The 21,086-nt window shown below is 55.9% G+C and overlaps 1 protein-coding gene across 2 annotated transcripts in view; it reads right to left on the reverse strand.

Annotated features, from left to right (window-relative positions):
* Window positions 1–573: 573 nt before the first annotated feature.
* The window catches only part of WFS1 (wolframin ER transmembrane glycoprotein), a 46,104-nt gene continuing 25,591 nt past the window's right edge, over window positions 574–21,086 (reverse strand). For both annotated transcript variants that reach the window (XM_078617725.1, XM_078617723.1), the window contains exons 13-15: window positions 16,658–16,798; window positions 12,602–12,847; window positions 574–2,160 (exon numbers count right to left, since the gene is read on the reverse strand). In XM_078617725.1, coding sequence (XP_078473851.1) covers window positions 1,762–2,160; window positions 12,602–12,847; window positions 16,658–16,798 — 786 coding nt within the window. In that variant the 3' untranslated portion in view covers window positions 574–1,761. The remainder of the gene's footprint in view (window positions 2,161–12,601; window positions 12,848–16,657; window positions 16,799–21,086) is intronic.

Raw genomic sequence — 21,086 nt, forward strand, 5'->3', positions numbered from 1 at the left:
GCCACGCTAGATGCACTTTGAGGCCACGTAAAGTGTCTCAGGCCTGCTGGCAGAACAGACCCAGGTGCCATGGGTTGACTGAGATGACTGGCAGATGCAACCACGAAGACACGCACATTCACATTATCACAGGAAAAAATTTAATGTGATGTGGAAATGCTTCAAATATTAAAGAACTTAGCTTCGGCAAACTTGAGACGATGGATGCCTACGGTCCCATCACGTGCACACTACCTCCATCATTACCATCACCAGCATTACCACCACCATAACCACCACAATCATCGCCAACACCACTGTTATCACCACAATCACCAACATCATTGCCACCATCTCCACCATGCCCTGCTGCGAAGCAGATGGGAGACAGGAGCCCCATGCAGAAAGAGGTTTGAGTCTCTGGCGAGGCGGCTCAGCTGGGGAGCCGTCGGAGTCGTTGATCTCGGCGCTGGGCTGAGGTGCCGGGTGGTTGCATCGTGGGGCGCGCGCAGAGGCCCATGATCTCCGCTTAGGCAAGAGCCACACGCTGCTGGTGATGGTGAGACTGTAAGAGCGATCCTTGAAGGTCGTGCCGATTGTGCAACGGGCAGCTTTATTGCGGTTGTGCGCATCACATCAAGTCAGCATTTGCAACATCATCATGAGCTGCAACATCACCAGCAGCTACAATATGATCATTCGGGCCATGGGTTGATGTAATTCGCATCTGCATTCAACCTTGTAGGCTTACAGACTGGTTAAGTGCTAATAAGGTTTTTCCCCTTTTTTCTGGCAACAAAACTGACACCTTTTGAAAGGAATCATGCTTACATTAACCACAATACCTGCAGTCAAATGCAAACAAAAAACAATACTCTGATATTGCATTTGACTGCAGGTATTGTTAATGTAAGCATGATTCCTTTCAAAAGGTGTCAGTTTTGTTGCCAGAAAAAAGGGGAAAAACCTTATTAGTATATTTTGGTACTGGCAAAGGAGATCCCATGATGGTTAAGTGCTGTTTGTGAGAATTTATTAAGGCTGGCACTCCACACTCACAAACACGGCCAAATATTGACTCACTCACCAACTAACTCAACCACCTACTCACTCTTTCACCCACACACTTACAAACCCACTCACCGCATCGCTCACTCACTCATGCACTCACCCACACACTAAAACTATTAAAACTAAAAGTATTTATATTTTACCAAGTAAAGCCTAGAGCCATTAGCTCTTTTTCACAAATTATAGCTCAACCAAGTGGTTTATTACGTGGAAATGGATTGCAGCCAAATACTCTAAACGCATATTTCTAATTGTGGCGGGAAAAACCGGAGGACCCCGAGAAAAACGCAAGCTACAATGGGGAGAACATGCAAACTCCACAAATACAGGCGTCAGGGTTGGAATCCAACCCACGACATCCTGTACACCAAGAGGGAGATAATATCTCACCACCGCAGTGCCCCGCCCACTCATTCAACAACCCACTCATCCATTCACTCACCCATACACTCACCCACGCACTTACTCACTAACCCACTTGCTCACTCACCTAATCACTCTCACTCACACACCCACCCAACCATTCACCCCCTCCCCCCCGCCCGTTCACTCACACGCCTACTCACCCACCTGCCCACAAACTCGCTCACTAACACACTTGCCCACCCACTCGCCCACCCACCGACTCGCTCAACCACTCACCCACCAACCCACTCGCTAACCCACTCGACCACCGACATCATCACCACAGTCATGGTGGTGACCTTAGTGTCACGCAGCAGAGAGCACGGGCGAGCAGAAGAAGTCGAAGGCGAACCGTAGGGCGCTGCGCAGGGCGGCACGCCAATCCCGCTCCACCTTCTCTTGGCGCGCCGACGTAGCCGCCGGCTCCAGCCTCCGTATGCAGCTGAGGCAGCGCAGGGCGCGCAGCTCGAACGCCGGCCACTTGCTGCCCAGCCGCCCCTCCAGCACCGTGCTGAACTCGATTACGCTGCCCTGCTTCAGGGGCAGCAGCGCCGCACGGAACTCACCGCTGGCGCGCAGCACCACATCCTTGGTGGGGTCCTCCTCCGCCAGGTTGGGCTGGTTGTTGTTGCTGGCGGTGGTGGCGCCGTTTTTAGGCGGTATCGGCATTCCCACCGTGATCTCAAACTTGTAGCGGTCAAATTTCTACCGGGGGTGGTGGGAGAGAGAGGTAGAGAAAAGAGTGGTGAGGAGGAGGGGGAGACAGAGCGCGCATCATATCCCCCTGTCGCAGAGTGGACATCGCTAAAGCCACCACTCTCCCTGTATTCAACTGCTGTGAGGTCTCATGCAGAGATGCCTAAGGCAGTGGTTCTCAACTTTTGTTGGCTAAAGTACCCCCCATTGTTTAATTTTATTCAACCGAGTACCACCCCCTTGCCTGACCCAACATGGTTCTGAGAAATACATTTATGAATAATGAACATCAATATTTCAATCTATCCTCAAGAAATTACGTAATTTGTTCACCCTCGCTGGTTCCTCTTGTAGCCCACATTGTTCACGATCAATAAGTCCAGAAAAGCATTACTGGTAGGAACTCACTAGTTCCACCAGCCCACAGGGGATTATTGTGTCCGTCCGTCGTGCAGGGAGGGGCTGGGTGGGGAGGGAGGGGCTGGGTGGGGATGGTGGGGAAGGACTGGGTGGGGAGGGTGGGGCTGGGTGGGATGGGGCTGGGTGGGGAGGGTGGGGCTGGGTGGGGGGTGGGAGGGGTGGGGCTGGGTGGGGAGGGGCTGGTCACCAGAGGTCGCAAACGGGTTTTGATTCATTCTTTGGTTCTTTCGGTAAAGTCACGTATAAAGATAAAATAATAAATTAAATTAAATACTAGCATACGACGTTTCGATTGCAACACAAGCAATCATCATCAGGTATAAATTAAATAGAAACACAAATCTAGTATACTTAGAAATGTAATGTAATACAACAGAGAGTCGGATAACATAACAGTCAACACCCTATCTGGTTGATTACGTTCTTCCTGAGAATGCTAAATTTGAGAGAGAGATTAAACACAGAACCAGAAACATAGACAGACATATAAGCAGACAGATATAACAGAGATACATAGAGAGAGAGCAAACATAGGCACAAAGAGAAACTACGCCTCTGTGTCGAGGCCTTAAATAGAGAAAGGGGGGCGGGGGCGGGGAGAGAGGGAGGGGTTAGAGAAATTAGCATGTCCATGAGTGGAAACGGTGAGTTGCAAGGTGTAAACAGCTTGAGAGAGGGGGGCAGGGGCGGAGAGAGAGGGGTTAGAGAAATTAGCATGTCAATGAGTAGCACGATGAGTGGTACGGTACGAAAGCTTGAAAAAATTAGGAGGCAGGGAGAGAGACACACTAAATTAACTAACCTAGCAAAAATTTCGAAATGTAATGCAATGCAACACAGAGGGTCAGTCAACACACAATTAACGCATAGCCTGGTTGATTACGTTCTTCCAAAGTTAAGTGTGTATCGGTCTTCGTGTCTGTGTTTTTTCAAATTTCACACTTAACTTCTAATTTAGCAACCCGGCCGGGTACGGGTAGCTGGGTATCGGGTAGGGTACGGGTATCGGGTACCCGATTGCGACCTCTGCTGGTCACCCCGTGGTGTCCTGATAAAGGTCAACGTTTAACCTACTCACGCCGGCTTGTGCCCGCCCTCAGAGTCGGGCATATTTGCAGAATACACCAACCCGCCGTTCACCCTGGCCATTGACCGAGCAACCCAACGTTCCTACCAGCTCCCTCCGCAGGAATGTGTTTTATATCGTTCGAGGTTACCATATGTGTAATAAAGGACTCCTTCACACTTCGTTGTTCTCCGTGTCCTTTATTGGGTTCTTCCACGCACCCGCTGTTCCTCGTTCCGGCCTCGCCTTCCGCACGTCCGTGCGCCCCGCGCATGCTCCCCTGTGGCTCTCGCCCACGCCGTCACCTGGCTCCCTTCCGTGTGCTCTCCCTTACCCGGCCCGGCCACACCGCCCTTCGGGTACTCCGCACACGCTCCCTTCTGTGTCTCTCTCCGTGCGATCCCACATGCTCCCCTGCCTCTCTCTCCGTGCGATCCCGCACGCTCCCCTGTCTGGCCGCTCCCCAAGCACGCTGCCTTCCCGTGGGCGCCTATCCCTTCTCGACCACGTGGCAATGGCGCCACGGCTCCTTCCACCCTCCTGCGTGGATCCCTCTTTGGTTCTCACTCTCTCTTCCCCTTCTCCTTCCGGCCCTCCTCTTATATCCCCCTCTCCCACGTGACCCAACTCAACCTTCCATCCTGCCTCTGCCTCCGCCCCCCCGTTCACCCCGCTCCCATTGGAGCGAGGTGAGCAGTGGCCCCTCCCACACGCTCTCAATACACCGGCGCGTGTGAGCGGCGTGGAGGCCGGCAACAACCCTGTCCTTGCTCGCATTACATATGTGTAATACTTGTCTTAGAGATGACTTTTGGAATCGGTCCTTTTATTGACTCAAGTTCACATTTACTCCCCACTGCTGGTAGGCAACGGAAAGTGGACAGACAGACCACGAGACACGCACGGCCACGTGGCACTCGGAGCCCCGCTTGCGCGTGGCCCCTTCCTTCCTTCGTTTCTCGTCTGACCACGTGTCGTTCATCTCTCCCCTTATTTAATGCCTGGGTCACGTGGTACGCTCCAGCCAATCCTTGGTAGCCTGTGCCGAATCTTCTAGATTCCCCATCAACTCCCGGGACCACGCCCCTGACTTATCTTCCCATTGGCTGAGGCCAAAGCCAGCAGAACCAATCTCCCTAGCTGGCACCTCTCGATCACGCCAAGGCCATGCTCCCAGGCTTCCCCCCCATTGCCCCCCATTGGCTGTAAAGCAGGACCGGCAGAGCCGATCACCACGTGAGCCGGACATAGGCTCATATTACATTACCCCCCCCCCCCCCCCGGTGTAAAAGTCAGCCGTCTCGGCTGGGAAAAGGGTGACAAGCCGATCCAATTAAGTAGATTATTAGGGCGTCTAAGACGCATTAACAAGGAAAGGGGTGAAACAGGCGTCTATGCGCCGAAAAAAATAAAAATAAATCACCCATGAATAACAGACACACATTAGGGCGCCCCTGTAGCGCAGTAACAACAGGGAAAGGACTGTAAGGCAATCAATGCTATCGAAACGGAAGAGATTTCGACCGCGTACGCGACGCGGGACCCTCTTCGCTTCCCGCGCATGGTTGCCTTGCCGCCCGATCTGCAGGAGGTGGTTGCCGTGGAGAAGAAAGTGCGGATTTTCTTTGTGCCCAGCGCAGCGCAAACATCCTTGAGCAATTTGGAGAAGTTACGTCCCTGATCTGTGAGCAGCCTTTCGGGTGCTCCTTTATCCATGACATAACCATTCAAGAAAGCATCAGTGATGGAAGCGGCCGTTTGGTCAGGCAGAGGCCAGGCCATAGGCCATCGAGAAAAATATTCGACCCCGACCAAATGGTATTTGTTACCCCTAGCCGATGGAGGGAACGGCCCCAGGATGTCCAGAGCAACTAGTTCATTGATACGGGATACCTCAATCGAACGTAGTGGCGGCACATAATGTTGCCGAGGCGGTTTCCTTTTTGCACAATCATGGCATGACCGGACAAAGTCGCTAACGTCTGCCGTCATGCCGGGCCAAAATAAATCTTTCTGAATTGCGGCCAAAGTCTTCTGCACGCCGAGGTGCATTAATTTGTCAGCGTGCAGAGTGCGGAGCAGGTCATGGCGAAGGGATGTAGTAACGACCAGGCCTGATCGGTCAGACAATCCATCGGTACACATCAATAGTCCCGCCCGGCCCCGGAACATCTGCCATTTCCATCCCGTCAGATGAGCCCCCGGTTTCCCGATTAGTTTCCGCAGTGGAGCCAGAGAGGTATCGGCCTCCTGCTCGCGTAGCCACACCGAGTGCGGCAGCCGCAGGGTATCATCAGTATCCACTGGCACATCCTGGCCGTCCTCGTTCGACATCGCTCCCATAACCGGACAGGGCGAGGTAGGCAGCGCTGCACAGCGGTGCATACCCGTCAGACAGGCGCATGGAGGAATGGGTGGTAACCTGGAGAGCGCGTCCGCGTTGCCATGGCGAGCACCCTTGTGGTACGTGATATCGAAGGAAAATTCCTGTAACGATTCCAACCACCGAGCCAATTAGCCTGATGGTTGGTCCAATTTTAACGAGTATTGCAAAGCCGCGTGATCAGTGCGAACGAGGAATTTCCTTCCATACAGGTACGGCCGGTACTGCCGGACAAAATGTACGATCACCAAAAGTTCCCGCCTCGTCACGCAGTATCGTGTTTCGGCAGGGGATAGAACCCTGCTGCCGTATGCAACCACTCGTTCGACTCCGTCTTTACGTTGCGACAAAACGGCCCCGATGCCGATATCGCTAGCATCCGTGTCAAGGATGAACGGCTGGGAAAAGTCTGGGTAGTCGAGCGTAGGCGCCGTGGCGAGGTGATCCCGAAGAGAGTGAAAAGAGCATTCCTCCTCCGGACCCCATTTAAACCTCTGATTTTTCCCCGTCAGAACATGCAGTGGTTTAGCCAGTGTCGCGAATTTCTTAACAAAACGGCGATAGTAGGATGCAAACCCAATAAAGCGCCGAACGTCGCCCACCGAAGTGGGTGTGGGCCACTCTCGGACACATTTCGTTTTCTGATGGTCAGTGGACACGCTGTCCGAACTGACGATGTGACCCAAGTATCGGACGGAGCGTTGCAAAAGGTGGCATTTCTTTGGTTTAAATTTTAGGTCAGCCGAACGCATCCTCTGAAAGACAGTCTCCAGGCGTTGGAGGTGTTCCTCGAACGTGCGGCTGAAAACGATATCGTCCAAATATATGAGGCATGTTTCCCACTGCTATCCCGCCAGCACCAGTTCCATCAGGCGTTGGAACGTCGCCGGTGCCGCATTCAAGCCCATAGGTAAGCGGTTAAACTCAAAGAGGCCTTGTGGCGTGCGGAACACCGTTTTGGGTTTCGACGCGTCATCGAGGGGAAGCTGCCAAAAGCCCGACGACAGATCGAGGGTGGAGAAGAAATTTGCCCCTGATAAAGCGTCCAATGAGTCGTCCATCCGTGGTAAGGGGTATGCGTCCGCCACGGATATCTTATTCAACTGCCGGAAATCTACACAAAATCTCGTTCCACCATCTTTTTTCTTAACCAGTACCACCGGCGCGCCCCAAGGACTGTTGGACGGCGAAATAATATCCGCCGCCAACATTTCGTCTACCGCGCCGCGCACGTATTCCCTTTCAGCAGGGCTTATGCGATGCGGGTGCATACAAATCGTAGGCGTCGCACCGGTGTCAATATGGTGCGACAAAAGCGAGGTATGTCCGAGATCCAAATCATTTTTACTGAAAATGTCAGCATACTGTAACAACAATGAATGCAAAGCAGTCTTTTGCGTGTTCGACAAAGATAAATTTTCCCCGCACAAATCCGCGATCCACCTTTCCTGTGAACGATCGCGTGGCGGTCCATCGGTGGGTGTTTTAGTTGGTGGTTTACCGTCAAAGCTGGTGAAATCGGTAGTGGCGTGAGCCAATACCGATCCAGCCGGAACAACGACCCGGTCCGGGCCACCATTCAACACCTGTATGAACGGGGCCTGACCCTGCCGAACGATCGTTTGAGCCGCTACCAGGGAAAAAGATTTAGCCACCGAATTCGACGGGGATAACAGCACACCCGTCGCACCATCCTTAGCATGAAAAGGTTTTCGGTAACGCAGCGGAATAAGCATCTGCGAGCCTGACGGAACCTCTACCGTGGCAGCGACCATGGCGTTAACTGCGTTACCCGGGGGCGAACGGGCCAGCAGGGAAGGCAGGAACGACATCCTATGACCTCCTGGCATTTCTAAACAATCTTGGTCGACAAGTATCTTAAGTGGCATGCGGCGCAAGAAATCGGTGCCTAAAAGGCATGGGACGGCCAGTGAGCGAGAAATTAATACTGGTCCTTTCGCGGTAATATTACCGATAGCAATGCGCACATCGATTTGCCCGAAAATACCCATGCTACCCCCATTTGCAGCTACGCACGCGTCAGTAACCCGGCGGATTCGTGACGTGGGAATAGACAAGAGATGAAAAATGACATCGGAAATGATGGTGGCAGACGCGCCAGTGTCCACCAAAATACGGACGTCGATCCCAACGATGCTACCCCCGTACCGTCGATGAGCCCGACGCAGCGGCCACAACCCTACGAGCCAATTTTTTCCATTGTGTAGTAGAGCGTGGCAATGACACAGATGTACAACATTTATCATTTGAAGCGCAACTATGTGTGCGAGTGGATGAATGATGTGACAAGACCTGCCGGGTGTCCGATTTGTGCCGACTCGCCCGAGGGTGTCGTGGATCCGCACCCGGTGGAGGAGATGGAGGTCCACTCGGCGGAAGCGGCGAAGGCAGAGGTCGGCAGCGGCAGTCGCGGGCAAAATGGCCCCGTCGGCCACACTTAAAACACGTGGCCATCGTCGGCCGGCGGTCGGTCGTCCTGGCCCCTGCACGTGGTCGACCTGCGTAGTCACCACGCTGGTCGCGCAGCCGTCGTCTCGGGATCCAGTGCGGAACAGCAGCCACCACCTCTTCGTCGCCGGAGTCATCGGAGCAGTGGACGACCCGCCGTGGAGACCACCCCAAGGGTGGGCCGTCTATTTCTGGTTTGCTCGTCCATGCCGCCATCTGATCCCAGCGCTTGAGGTTGAATTTAGCGTCCAAGCAGCGCGCCACCCATCGCGATGTAAGCGGTTCATGGCCGCATACCGGCAGCGAGATGTTGAGTTCTTGGGACAGCTCCAGCATTCGGGAAAGAATGAGAGGATCGAGGTGATCAGCCATCGAGTCGGGGTAGGCGGCCATGGCCAACGCCAACAGCACCCCCCGGTAAGCCAAAGGCGATTCCTCTGATCCTCGACGACGTGACATACATTTTCTCGTGGCCGCCGTCGGCGGGTCGTAAAACTCCGCCATCTCTGTGAAAGCATCACGAAGCGTCTTCTTCTTGGTCGCCGGGATGGATCGGAAGACCGCCAGGGAGACATCATCCAGCAGCGTGGGCAGCGCTTCCAGCGCCTCCGCCTCCGTCCATCGAACGGATCTAAAGGCCGACTCGAAGCGCCACGTGAAAGCACCCCAATCGCCCCCGGCGATAAATTCTTTAATCTGTGGAAGACGATGTCCGCGGTGGCAGGCAGACGCCTCGAGCGTCTCAATTTCCGCTTCCCGCGTTCTGCGCGTCTCCGTCAAAATGGCGTCCGGTGGCCGCGTGGTGGCAGCCTCGTACAAGATGGCGTCCAACGGCTCCGTCGCAGCCGCCCCGCCCAATATGGAGGCCTCCCCCCGTGTGGCAGGAGCAATGGCGGACGTCGATTCCCACCGAAGATCTTGGTCCTCGGCATTAAGCTGAACCGCTGGCGGCCGTCCCAGGGCCGTTGAGGATGCGACCGCCGTCACCAGACTCAGCAAAATCGCGCGGAGCGACTCGATCTGCTCCGCCATCAGCCGCCATCCTTCGTTCGCCCTTGAGGTGGTCGTTTCTTCCTCCTGTCGGCGATGAGCGGCGTCGAGGAGAGCAGCAGCCGGAGGCAGAGGAGCCGTAGCTCCCAGCAGATCGTCCTCGTCCGTCTCCACTACTTCCTCCGATGGAGGGTCCGGTGGGTTCTTCTTTATGAGGTGCTTGGACATCTTGAAGATCGTCCAAACGGTCCCAGAAGAACTTCTGACACCAATGTAATAATTGTCTTGGAGACGACTTTTGGAATCGGTCCTTTTATTGACTCAAGTTCACATTTACTCCCCGCTGCTGGTAGGCAACGGAAAGTGGACAGACAGACCACGCGAGACGCACGGCCACGTGGCACTCGGAGCCCCGCTCGCGCGTGGCCCCTTCCTTCCTTCGTTCCTCGTCTGACCACGTGTCGTTCATCTCTCCCCTTATTTAATGCCTGGGTCACGTGGTACGCTCCAGCCAATCCTTGGTAGCCTGTGCCGAATCTTCTAGATTCCCCATCAACTCCCGGGCCCACGCCCCTGACTTATTTTCCCATTGGCTGAGGCCAAAGCCAGCAGAACCAATCTCCCTAGCTGGCACCTCTCGATCACGCCAGGGTCATGCTCCCAGGCTTCCCCCCCATTGGCTGTAAAGCAGGACCGGCAGAGCCGATCACCAAGTGAGCCGGACATAGGCTCATATTACATATGGATAAACATTTTATCGTAGTTATTTTATATTGGCAGCTTCATACGTGATTATTTACCAATGGTGCTCATATATGGTATAATTTCACACGTTTATAAATCACCCCACGTATCCCCAGGGGTACGCGTATCCCCAGTTGAGAACCACTAGCTCAGGGGATTGCCCTGCACCCCCCCCAGCCCCCTGCACTCCCCCAGCCCCCTGCACCCATCACAGCCTCCTGCACCTCCCCCAGCCCCCTGCACCCCTCACAGCCTCCTGCACCTCCCCCAGCCCCCTGCACCCCTCACAGCCTGCTGCACCCCCCCAGTCCCCTGCACCCCTCACAGCCTCCTGCACCCCCCCAGCCCCCTACACCCCTCACAGCCTCCTGCACACCTCACAGCCCCTAGCACCCCCCAGCCCCCTGCACCCCCCACAGCCCCCAGCACCCCCCAGCCCCCTGTACCCCCCACAGCCCCCTGCACCCCTCACAACCCCCTGCACCCCTCACAGCCCCCTGCACCCCTCACAGCCCCCTGCACCCCCCACAGCCCCCTGCACCCCCCACAGCCCCCTGCACCCCTCACAGCCCCCTGCACCCCCCACAGCCCCCTGCACCCCCCACAGCCCCCTGCACCCCTCACAGCTTCCTGCACCCCCCACAGCCCCCTGCACCCCCCTGCACCCCCTGCACCCCTCACAGCCCCCTGCACCCCCCACAGCCCCCTGCACCCCTCACAACCTCCTGCACCCCTCACAGCCCCCTGCACCCCTCACAGCCCCCTGCACCCCCCTGCACCCCCCACAGCCCCGTGCACCCCCCACAGCCCCCTGCACCCCCCACAGCCCCCTGCACCCCCCACAGCCCCCTGCACCCCCCTGCACCCCCTGCACCCCCTGCACCCCTCACAGCCCCCTGCACCCCCCCAGCCCCCTGCACCCAGCCCCCTGCACCCCCCCAGCCCCCTACACCCCCCCAGCCCCATGCACCCCCCCAGCCCCCTGCACCCAGCCCCCTGCACCCCCCCCAGCCCCCTACACCCCCCCAGCCCTCTGCACCCCCCCCAGCCCCCTGCACCCCTCACAGCCCCCTGCACCCAGCCCCCTGCACCCCCCCAGCCCCCTACACCCCCCCAGCCCTCTGCACCCCCCCAGCCCCCTGCACCCCCCACAGCCCTCTGCACCCCCCCAGCCCTCTGCACCCCCCCCAGCCCCCTGCACCCCTCACAGCCCCCTGCACCCCCCACAGCCCCCTGCACCCCCCCCAGCCCCCTGCACCCCTCACAGCCCCCTGCACCCCTCACAGCCCCCTGCACCCCCCACAGCCCCCTGCACCCCCCACAGCCCCCTGCACCCCCCTGCACCCCCCACAGCCCCCTGCACCCCCCCAGCCCCCTGCACCCCCCACAGCCCCCTGCACCCCCCACAGCCCCCTGCACCCCCCACAGCCCCCTGCACCCCCCCCAGCCCCCTGCACCCCCCACAGCCCCCTGCACCCCTCACAGCCCCCTGCACCCCCCACAGCCCCCTGCACCCCCCCAGCCCCCTGCACCCCCCCCCCCCAGCCCCCTGCACCCCCCACAGCCCCCTGCACCCCCCTGCACCCCCTGCACCCCTCACAGCCCCCTGCACCCCCCACAGCCCCCTGCACCCCCCCCAGCCCCCTGCACCCCTCACAGCCTCCTGCACCCCCCACAGCCCCCTGCACCCCTCACAGCCTCCTGCACCCCCCACAGCCCCCTGCACCCCTCACAGCCCCCTGCACCCCCCACAGCCCCCTGCACCCCCCCCCAGCCCCCTGCACCCCCCACAGCCTCCTGCACCCCCCCCCAGCCCCCTGCACCCCTCACAGCCCCCTGCACCCCTCACAGCCCCCTGCACCCCCCACAGCCCCCTGCACCCCTCACAGCCCCCTGCACCCCTCACAGCCCCCTGCACCCCTCACAGCCCCCTGCACCCCCCACAGCCCCCTGCACCCCCCACAGCCCCCTGCACCCCTCACAGCCCCCTGCACCCCCCACAGCCCCCTGCACCCCCCACAGCCCCCTGCACCCCTCACAGCCTCCTGCACCCCCCACAGCCCCCTGCACCCCTCACAGCCCCCTGCACCCCCCACAGCCCCCTGCACCCCCCCCCAGCCCCCTGCACCCCTCACAGCCCCCTGCACCCCCCACAGCCTCCTGCACCCCCCCCCAGCCCCCTGCACCCCTCACAGCCCCCTGCACCCCTCACAGCCCCCTGCACCCCCCACAGCCCCCTGCACCCCTCACAGCCCCCTGCACCCCCACAGCCCCCTGCAATGGGGGTTGCAGAGGTGTGGGGGGGGGGTTTCAGAAGCGGGCCACAGACCCCGCTTCCCGGCAGAACTCTCAGTGTCTGTGACCCGGCAATCAGAGACCTTCATGTGGCAGTCGTGTCTGGTGAGCGACTTGAGTTGGCACAGCTCCTGCGTGGTGATCACTCCGAGGTTGCTGTCGCTGTTGTCGCCGTTGTTGTTGCCGTTGTTGTTGCCGGTGGTGGAGGAGGTGGAGTTGCACGCCGGGTAGTGCTCCCCATACACGCATCGGAGCCAGTCACCCAGGAAGGTGGGCAGCATGTCCACCGAGGTCTCGGCAGTGTTGTCGACCTCGGTCACACGTACGTACTGGTGGACAGGTAGAGATAAGGGCGAAGGGATACGGAGTTTGTAGGAGCAAGCGCTGTGAGCGAGTAGCGGCACCTATGAAAGCCGGCAGTGCCCGTGTGGGGGTGGTGGCCAGAACCACGCCCTGCCGCCTTTGTCTCCCCAGTGCTGATGGTTTATACACGCTGCACCAAGTACTCATTTGTGGCTAAATCGACCTAGGGCAGGCCCAGGACCGGTTAAGATAATCGTCACTGGTGTTGGCCGTAAGTGGGGATTGAACGCTGGTCACCGGGCTTGTAGCTCAGCATGCTAACTGCTACACTACAGCTCCCCACATGAAAACAACAACCGCCATTCGCCACTAACTGGCGGTGACGTCACCACGAAGCTTGTGCCAGGCTATGTGCACCTTGAGGCCACGTGAAGTGTCGAACGCCCGCTGGCAGGAGGTCACGGGACAGACCCAGGTGACATGGGTTGACTGACTGAGACGACTGGCAGATGCACCACCTGTGCCCCCTACTATGCCAACTTGCTGTGCTTTAGCCACCCGGCGCTCCGCTCGTTGTTGTGAGCGCCGCTCCTCCGCCCTCCGTTGTTGTTGGAGGGCGACTGCCTCCAACTGCCCAGTCGCGTCCTTCACGAGCCTTCTCCACAGAGGCCGATCTTGACACCGCTGGTACCAGTCATCGGCAAGTCCCTCCACATCCTCCTGTACCACATTACTCCATCTCTCCTCCGGCGCGTGCCGCGCCCGTTTCGCCCCCTCGATCCGGCCGAACAAAAGCTGTTTAGGCATGCGGTGGCCGAGCATGTGGGCTACATGGCCCAGCCAATGCCGCCTTGCCTGCCGGAGGAGCTCACTGATGGGACTTTGTCCAGATCTTTCAAGGATTTGTGAGCTCCTCACACAATCCAGCCTGGTTAAACCCAGGATGGATCATAGGCAGGCCAGCCTAAATGTTTCTCACCGGCGAAGATGTTCCACGAGGAGGTAGGGGGTTGTTTTGCCGGACCCCACATATATACAAAGACAAAGATTCCCCATATAGCCTTAACAGCCTGTAGGGGCAAGTGCTGTTAGCGAGCACCTATGAAGGCCGGAAAGGTACACGAGGGGGTGGGTGGCCAGCACCACGCCCGACCGCCTTTGTCTCCCCAGTGGCGATGTTTACACACCGCACCACGCACTCATTTCAGGCTGAGTCGACCTAGGGGAGGCCCAGGACCGGTTCAGATAATCGTCACTGGTGTTGGCCGTGAGCGGGAATCGAACCCGGGTCTCCAGGTTCATAGCACAGCGCGCTAACCTGCTACACTACCGCTCCCCATATATACATACACGCACACACACCAACTCACTCAACAACACCAAAAACTGGCCTTCGCCATTATGTGATGGCGGTGTCACCATGGTCGGTGCACTTTGAGGCCGCGTGAAGTGTTGAAGGCTTGCTGCCAGGAGGTCATGGAACAGACCCAGGTGCATTGGGTTGATTGAGATGACTGGCAAGATGCATCAACTGTGCTCCCCACTGTGCCAACTTTGTACGTTTTAGCCACCCAGCGCTCCGCTCGTTGTTGTAAGCTTCACTCCTCTGCCCTCCGTTATTGCTGGAGGGTGACTGCCTCCAACTCCCCAGCAGCATTCTTCACAAACCTTCTCCACAAAGGCCAATCTTGACACCACTGGTACCAGTCATCAACAAGTCCAATCAGCTCCATATCCTTCTATATCACATCAGCCCATCTATTCCTCTGTTTGTCCGGGTCAAATCTTATAATACAAATTGTGCCCACTTCCCATTGTCCAATCAATGCCACACTTTGCACACGTACTCAGATCTGGTGACAATGCATGCCTGTATCAAAATCGGCATCAATTAAACAATTAATTCGCTACTTTAAAGCAATTAACATTTTGTATGGACGACTTATTATTTATATATTTGTGTAGGTCAAAAACGCCGCAGTCCCTAAACTGTGGATTCGGCTCGGACAAAACCGTGAGTTAAACGAAGTTGTTAATAAAACTGTTGTTTTTCAAAAACTTTTTTAAACGAGTTTATATAGTTTTTAAATTTGCATTGCCTTTGTGTTTTTCGCCTTTTGGCATTCTCTGGTCTAACACTGGTGAGACCAAGGCCATAAGAAAGACTGTCTCTGGTGTAGGCCAAACAGTTTCAAACACAATGCACATATTGTCAGAGCATATTTGTTTGCATGTGTAGTGACATATGACGTCACTACCATGTCGGGTTTGTACACACATGATGTCACTACCATGTCGGGTCTGTACACACATGACGTCACTACCATGTCGGGTTGGTTCGGATGACGTCACTGCTGGGTCGGGCGGTGCGGAGGTCGTTGACGAGTGCCACAAGGGTTGTGGCAGGCCGTGGCACTCTTGCGTGACCCCGGCTGGACACGTGACCGGATCAAGGTGGGGGCCACGGGCCCAGGGGGGACCTTGGGGTCACGTGGTTGGGGTCGGAGCCTTCTCGAAGGTTCGAGAAGGGGGGCGTGGCCGGGGTTCGGCCGGCCACGCTGGGGGAGCTCATAAGCGGGTACCGCTGAGGGAGCGGGGCTGTTCATGCCTGGGATGAAGACGCCTCATGGAGACTGAAGCCCCACATCGTCATGGCCAAGCAGAAGCCCTCCTGGCTTGGCCATGCCAAATAGTACCCGAAAAATAGTACCCGAGTGTTAGTGAGACTAGGACGGTGGTCACCACACTATGTATAGTGTGTGTAACAGTTGTGTGTTAAATAAATAGTGTTGCCTCCACATGCGTGTGTGTGCCTCTATCGAACCATTACACATGTTTTACCAAAAGAATTCCATTAATGCAGACTTGATGCCTTGCAATAGGTGTCTATATGGCATTTGAACATCTTCACACGTCCTGTATTATTTCCAGAAAGGGTAAAGCCTCTTCTTTTTTCAACCTGTTGGAATTACCTACACCTCTGCTGTAGCAGACGGAGAGAGACAATGGCATCTGTGCAGGACCTCCACAGTCTGAAACCATATTGGGGATCCTTAAGCCTCTTCCTCAGCATGTCTGGCAAGGTGATGTTGAATAATTATCCTAGTCTGGCAAGAGGCCACAAGTGCATGCTTCCAATCCTGCGGACCCCTTCCTGTGGATGAAACAGCTGTAATGATGTTCACTTGAGAGGTCATCTCTACCTGGCGTTTTACATGGTCTCAAGCTCCGGACCACCTATCGCACTTCCTCAATAGATGACACGTCAGCCAACCACTCACAGGGAGCAGCTATTTCCTTCAATATTTGAGGCATGACAGCACCAGCAGGGTCAACCCCACCTTGCCCAAAGATGATGTTGTTTCAGCCATGGGGTTTCCCCTCCCCCAAAACTTCACACAAGCACTCCATCACACAGCCGCACACTCACAAAAAAACAAAGATAAAGATCCCTGTATAGTCTGAACAGACTGTTGGGGCAAGTGCTGTCAGCAAGTACCTATGAAGGCCGCCTCGGCACACGAGTGGTGATGTTTACACACTGCACCAGGTACCCATTTGAGGCTAAGTCGACCTAGGGGGTGCCCAGGACCGGTTCAGATAATCATCACTAGTGTTGGCCGTGAGCTGCAATCAAACTCGGGTCGCTGGGTTCATAGCGCAGCTCGCTAACCGCCACACTACTGCTCCCCACCGAAGACTTCACACACGCACTCCCTCACACAAACGCACACTCACACACTCATTCACATACATTCATATGCAATCCCTCGCAAACCCACTCACATCCACTCTCACACACAGACACAATCTCACCCCTCTTCCCTCCCTCTGACCTTGAAGCGACCGCTCCACGTGACCCTGTGACCCTGCAGGTGGCCACACAGCATCTGCACACGCGCCATATTTGTCTCTCTCCACGCGCGCGGCCCACACAGGGAGCCATATTGGCTCCACGTCAGCGTCGAGTTGTAAACCTGGGCACAAAGACAAAGACCTTCCGTGTAGCCTTCACCAGGCTGCTGGGACAAGTGCTGTTAGTGAGTAGCACCTATGAAAGGGGAGGGGTGGCCAGGACCACATCAGCCCGGCCGCCTTTGTCTCCCCAGTGCTGATATATACCAATACCCGGCATTCACCACTAAGTTACGGTGATGTTACCATGGTGCCTGTGCCAGGCCAGGTGCACATTGAGGAGGCCACATGAAGTGTCGAAGGCTCGCTGACAGGAGGTCAAGGGACAGACTCAGGTGCTGTGGCTCGTGCCCCCTAGTGTGTGCTTCAGTTGACTGGCACTCCGCTCGTTATTGTGAGCATCACTCCTCTGCCCACCACTTTTGTTGGAGGGCGACCGACTCCACTTTCTCCATAACTCCCTCCACTCATAGGATGGAGATTTCACCAGAAAATCCATGGAAAGCTTCTTGAACGTGGTCGAAGAATATGTTAATTAGTGTAGGGCCAGAGGACATCTCTGTCACAGCCCAAAGAGAGCAGAAAATGGTTCTGACTCCTGGGCACGCATCTTTACCCAGGACTGGCCACCATAATGAAGGTCCTTAATGATGGTGATCAGAGGTCTGGGACTCCAAAATCGCAAAGAATAAACCAGAGCCATGGCCTACTGATGGTATCATAGGCCTTGACCAGATCAATAAAGCAGAGATGTAAGTTTTTCTGAAATTCTCTACACCTCTGCTGTAGCCGATGGACAAAGACAATGGCGTCCTTGCAGGCCCGCCCTGGCCTGAAACCACATTGGGGCGCCACACAGCGTGTCTGGCAAGGTGATGTTGAATAATAATCCTTGCAAGGACCTTTCCCATTCTCACACTGATGGGGGAGAAGCTCCAGTAGTTGTTGCAATCAGTGCAGTCCCCCTATTTCAATCTTCATTAAGACTCCTCACACACTCACACCACTCAGTCACTTACTCACACCACTCACTCACACCACTCACACTCCTCACTCGCACTCCTCACTCACACTCCTCACTCAGTCACACTCCTCACTCAGTCACACCCCTCACTCGCACTCCTCGCTTACTCACACTCCTCACTCACACTCCTCACTCACTCACACTCCTCACTCGCACTCCTTACTCACTCACACTCCTCACTCACACTCCTCACTCACTCACACTCCTCACTCACTCACACCACTCACTGACACTCCTCACTCACACTGCTCACACACTCACACTCCTCACACAGTCACACTCCTCAATCAGTCACACTCCACACTCACTCACACTCCTCACTCACTCACACCACTCACACTCCTCACTCACTCACACTCCTCACTCAGTCACACTCCTCACTCACTCACACTCCTCACTCACACTGCTCACTCACTCACACTCCTCACACAGTCACACTCCTCACTCAGTCACACTCCACACTCACTCACACTCCTCACTCACACCACTCACTCACTCACACTCCTTACTCACACCACTCACTCACACTCCTCACTCACTCACTCACACTCCTCACTCACTCACACTCCTCACTCACTCACACCACTCACTCACTCACACTCCTCATTCAGTCACACTCCTCACTCACTCACTCACTCACTCACTCACACTCCTCACTCGCTCACACTCCTCACTCCTTCACACTCCTCACTCACTCACACTCCTCAGTCACAGTCCTCACTCACTCACACTCCTCACTCGCACTCCTCACTCAGTCACACTCCTCACTCAGTCACACTCCTCACTCAGTCACACCCCTCACTCACACTCCTCGTCCACTCACACTCCTCACTCACATTCCTCACTCGCACTCCTTACTCACTCACACTCCTCACTCACACACACTCCTCACTCACTCACAGTCGTCACTCACTCACACTCCTCACTCACTCACACTCCTCACTCACACCACTCACTCACACTCCTCACTCACTCACTCCTCACTCAGTCACACTCCTCACTCACTCACACTCCTCACTCACACTGCTCACACACTCACACTCCTCACACAGTCACACTCCTCACTCAGTCACACTCCACACTCACTCACACTCCTCACTCACTCACACCACTCACACTCCTCACTCACTCACACTCCTCACTCAAACTGCTCACACACTCACACTCCTCACACAGTCACACTCCACACTCCTCACTCACACCACGCACACTCCTCACTCACTCACACTCCTCACTCAGTCACACTCCTCACTCACTCACACTCCTCACTCACCATGCTCACTCACTCACACTCCTCACACAGTCACACTCCTCACTCAGTCACACTCCACACTCACTCACACTCCTCACTCACACCACTCACTCACACTCCTCACTCACTCACACTCCTCACTCACTCACACTCCTTACTCACACCACTCACTCACACTCCTCACTCACTCACACTCCTCACTCGCACTCCTTACTCACTCAAACTCCTCACTCACACTCCTCACTCAGTCACACTCCTCACTCACTCACACTCCTCACTCACACTCCTCACTCAGTCACACTCACTCACTCACTACTCACTCACTCACACTCCTCACTCACACTCCTCACTCACTCACACCACTCACTCACACTCCTCACTCAGTCATACTCACTCACTCACAGTCGTCACTCACTCACACTCCTCACTCACTCACACTCCTCACTCACTCACACCACTCACTCACACTCCTCACTCACTCACTCCTCACTCAGTCACACTCCACACTCACTCACACTCCTCACTCACACCACTCACTCACACTCCTCACTCACTCACACTCCTCACTCACTCACACTCCTTACTCACACCACTCACTCACACTCCTCACTCCTTCACACTCCTCACTCACACTCCTCACTCACTCACACCACTCCTCACTCAGTCACACTCCTCACTCACTCACACTCCTCACTCACACTCCTCACTCAGTCACACTCACTCACTCACTCACACTCCTCACTCACACTCCTCACTCACTCACACTGCTCACTCACTCACACTCCTCACTCAGTCACACTCACTCACTCACACTCCTCACTCACTCACACTGCTTACTCACTCACACTCCTCACTCAGTCACACTCACTCACTCACTCACACTCCTCACTCACACCACTCACTCACACTCCTCACTCACTCACACTCCTCACTCACTCACACTCCTCACTCAGTCACACTCCTCACTCCTCACTCAGTCACACTCCGAACTCAGTCACACTCCTCACTCGCTCACACTCCTCACTCCTTCACACTCCTCACTCACTCACACTCCTCACTCACTCACACCACGCACTCAGTCACACTCCTCACTCCTCACTCAGTCACACTCCTCACTCACTCACACTCCTCACTCACTCACACCACTCACTAACACTCCTCACTCACTCACTCCTCACTCAGTCACACTCCTCACTCACTCACACTCCTCACTCACACTGCTCACACACTTACACTCCTCACACAGTCACACTCCTCACTCAGTCACACTCCACACTCACTCACACTCCTCACTCACTCACACTGCTCACTCAGTCACACTCCTTACTCACACCACTCACTCACACTCCTCACTCACTCACACTCCTCACACAGTCACACTCCTCACTCAGTCACACTCCTTACTCACACCACTCACTCACACTCCTCACTCACTCACACTCCTCACTCGCACTCCTTACTCACTCACACTCCTCACTCAGTCACACTCCTCACTCACTCACAGTCATCACTCACTCACACTCCTCACTCACTCACACTCCTCACTCACTCACACCACTCACTCACACTCCTCACTCACTCACTCCTCACTCAGTCACACTCCACACTCACTCACACTCCTCACTCACACCACTCACTCACACTCCTCACTCACTCACACTCCTCACTCACTCACACTCCTTACTCACACCACTCACTCACACTCCTCACTCAGTCACACTCCTCACTCCTTCACACTCCTCACTCACACTCCTCACTCACTCACACCACTCCTCACTCAGTCACACTCCTCACTCACTCACACTCCTCACTCAATCACACTCACTCACTCACTCACACTCCTCACTCACACTCCTCACTCACTCACTCACACTGCTCACTCAGTCACACTCACTCACTCACACTCCTCACTCACTCACACTGCTCACTCACTCACACTCCTCACTCAGTCACACTCCTCACTCACACCACTCACTCACACTCCTCACTCACACCACTCACTCACACTCCTCACTCACGCACACTCCTCACTCACTCACACTCCTCACTCAGTCACACTCCTCACTCCTCACTC

The sequence above is a fragment of the Lampetra planeri genome, chromosome 54 (genome assembly GCF_965212315.1).
Source record: "Lampetra planeri chromosome 54, kcLamPlan1.2.h2, whole genome shotgun sequence".
NCBI classification, from domain to species: domain Eukaryota; kingdom Metazoa; phylum Chordata; class Hyperoartia; order Petromyzontiformes; family Petromyzontidae; genus Lampetra; species Lampetra planeri.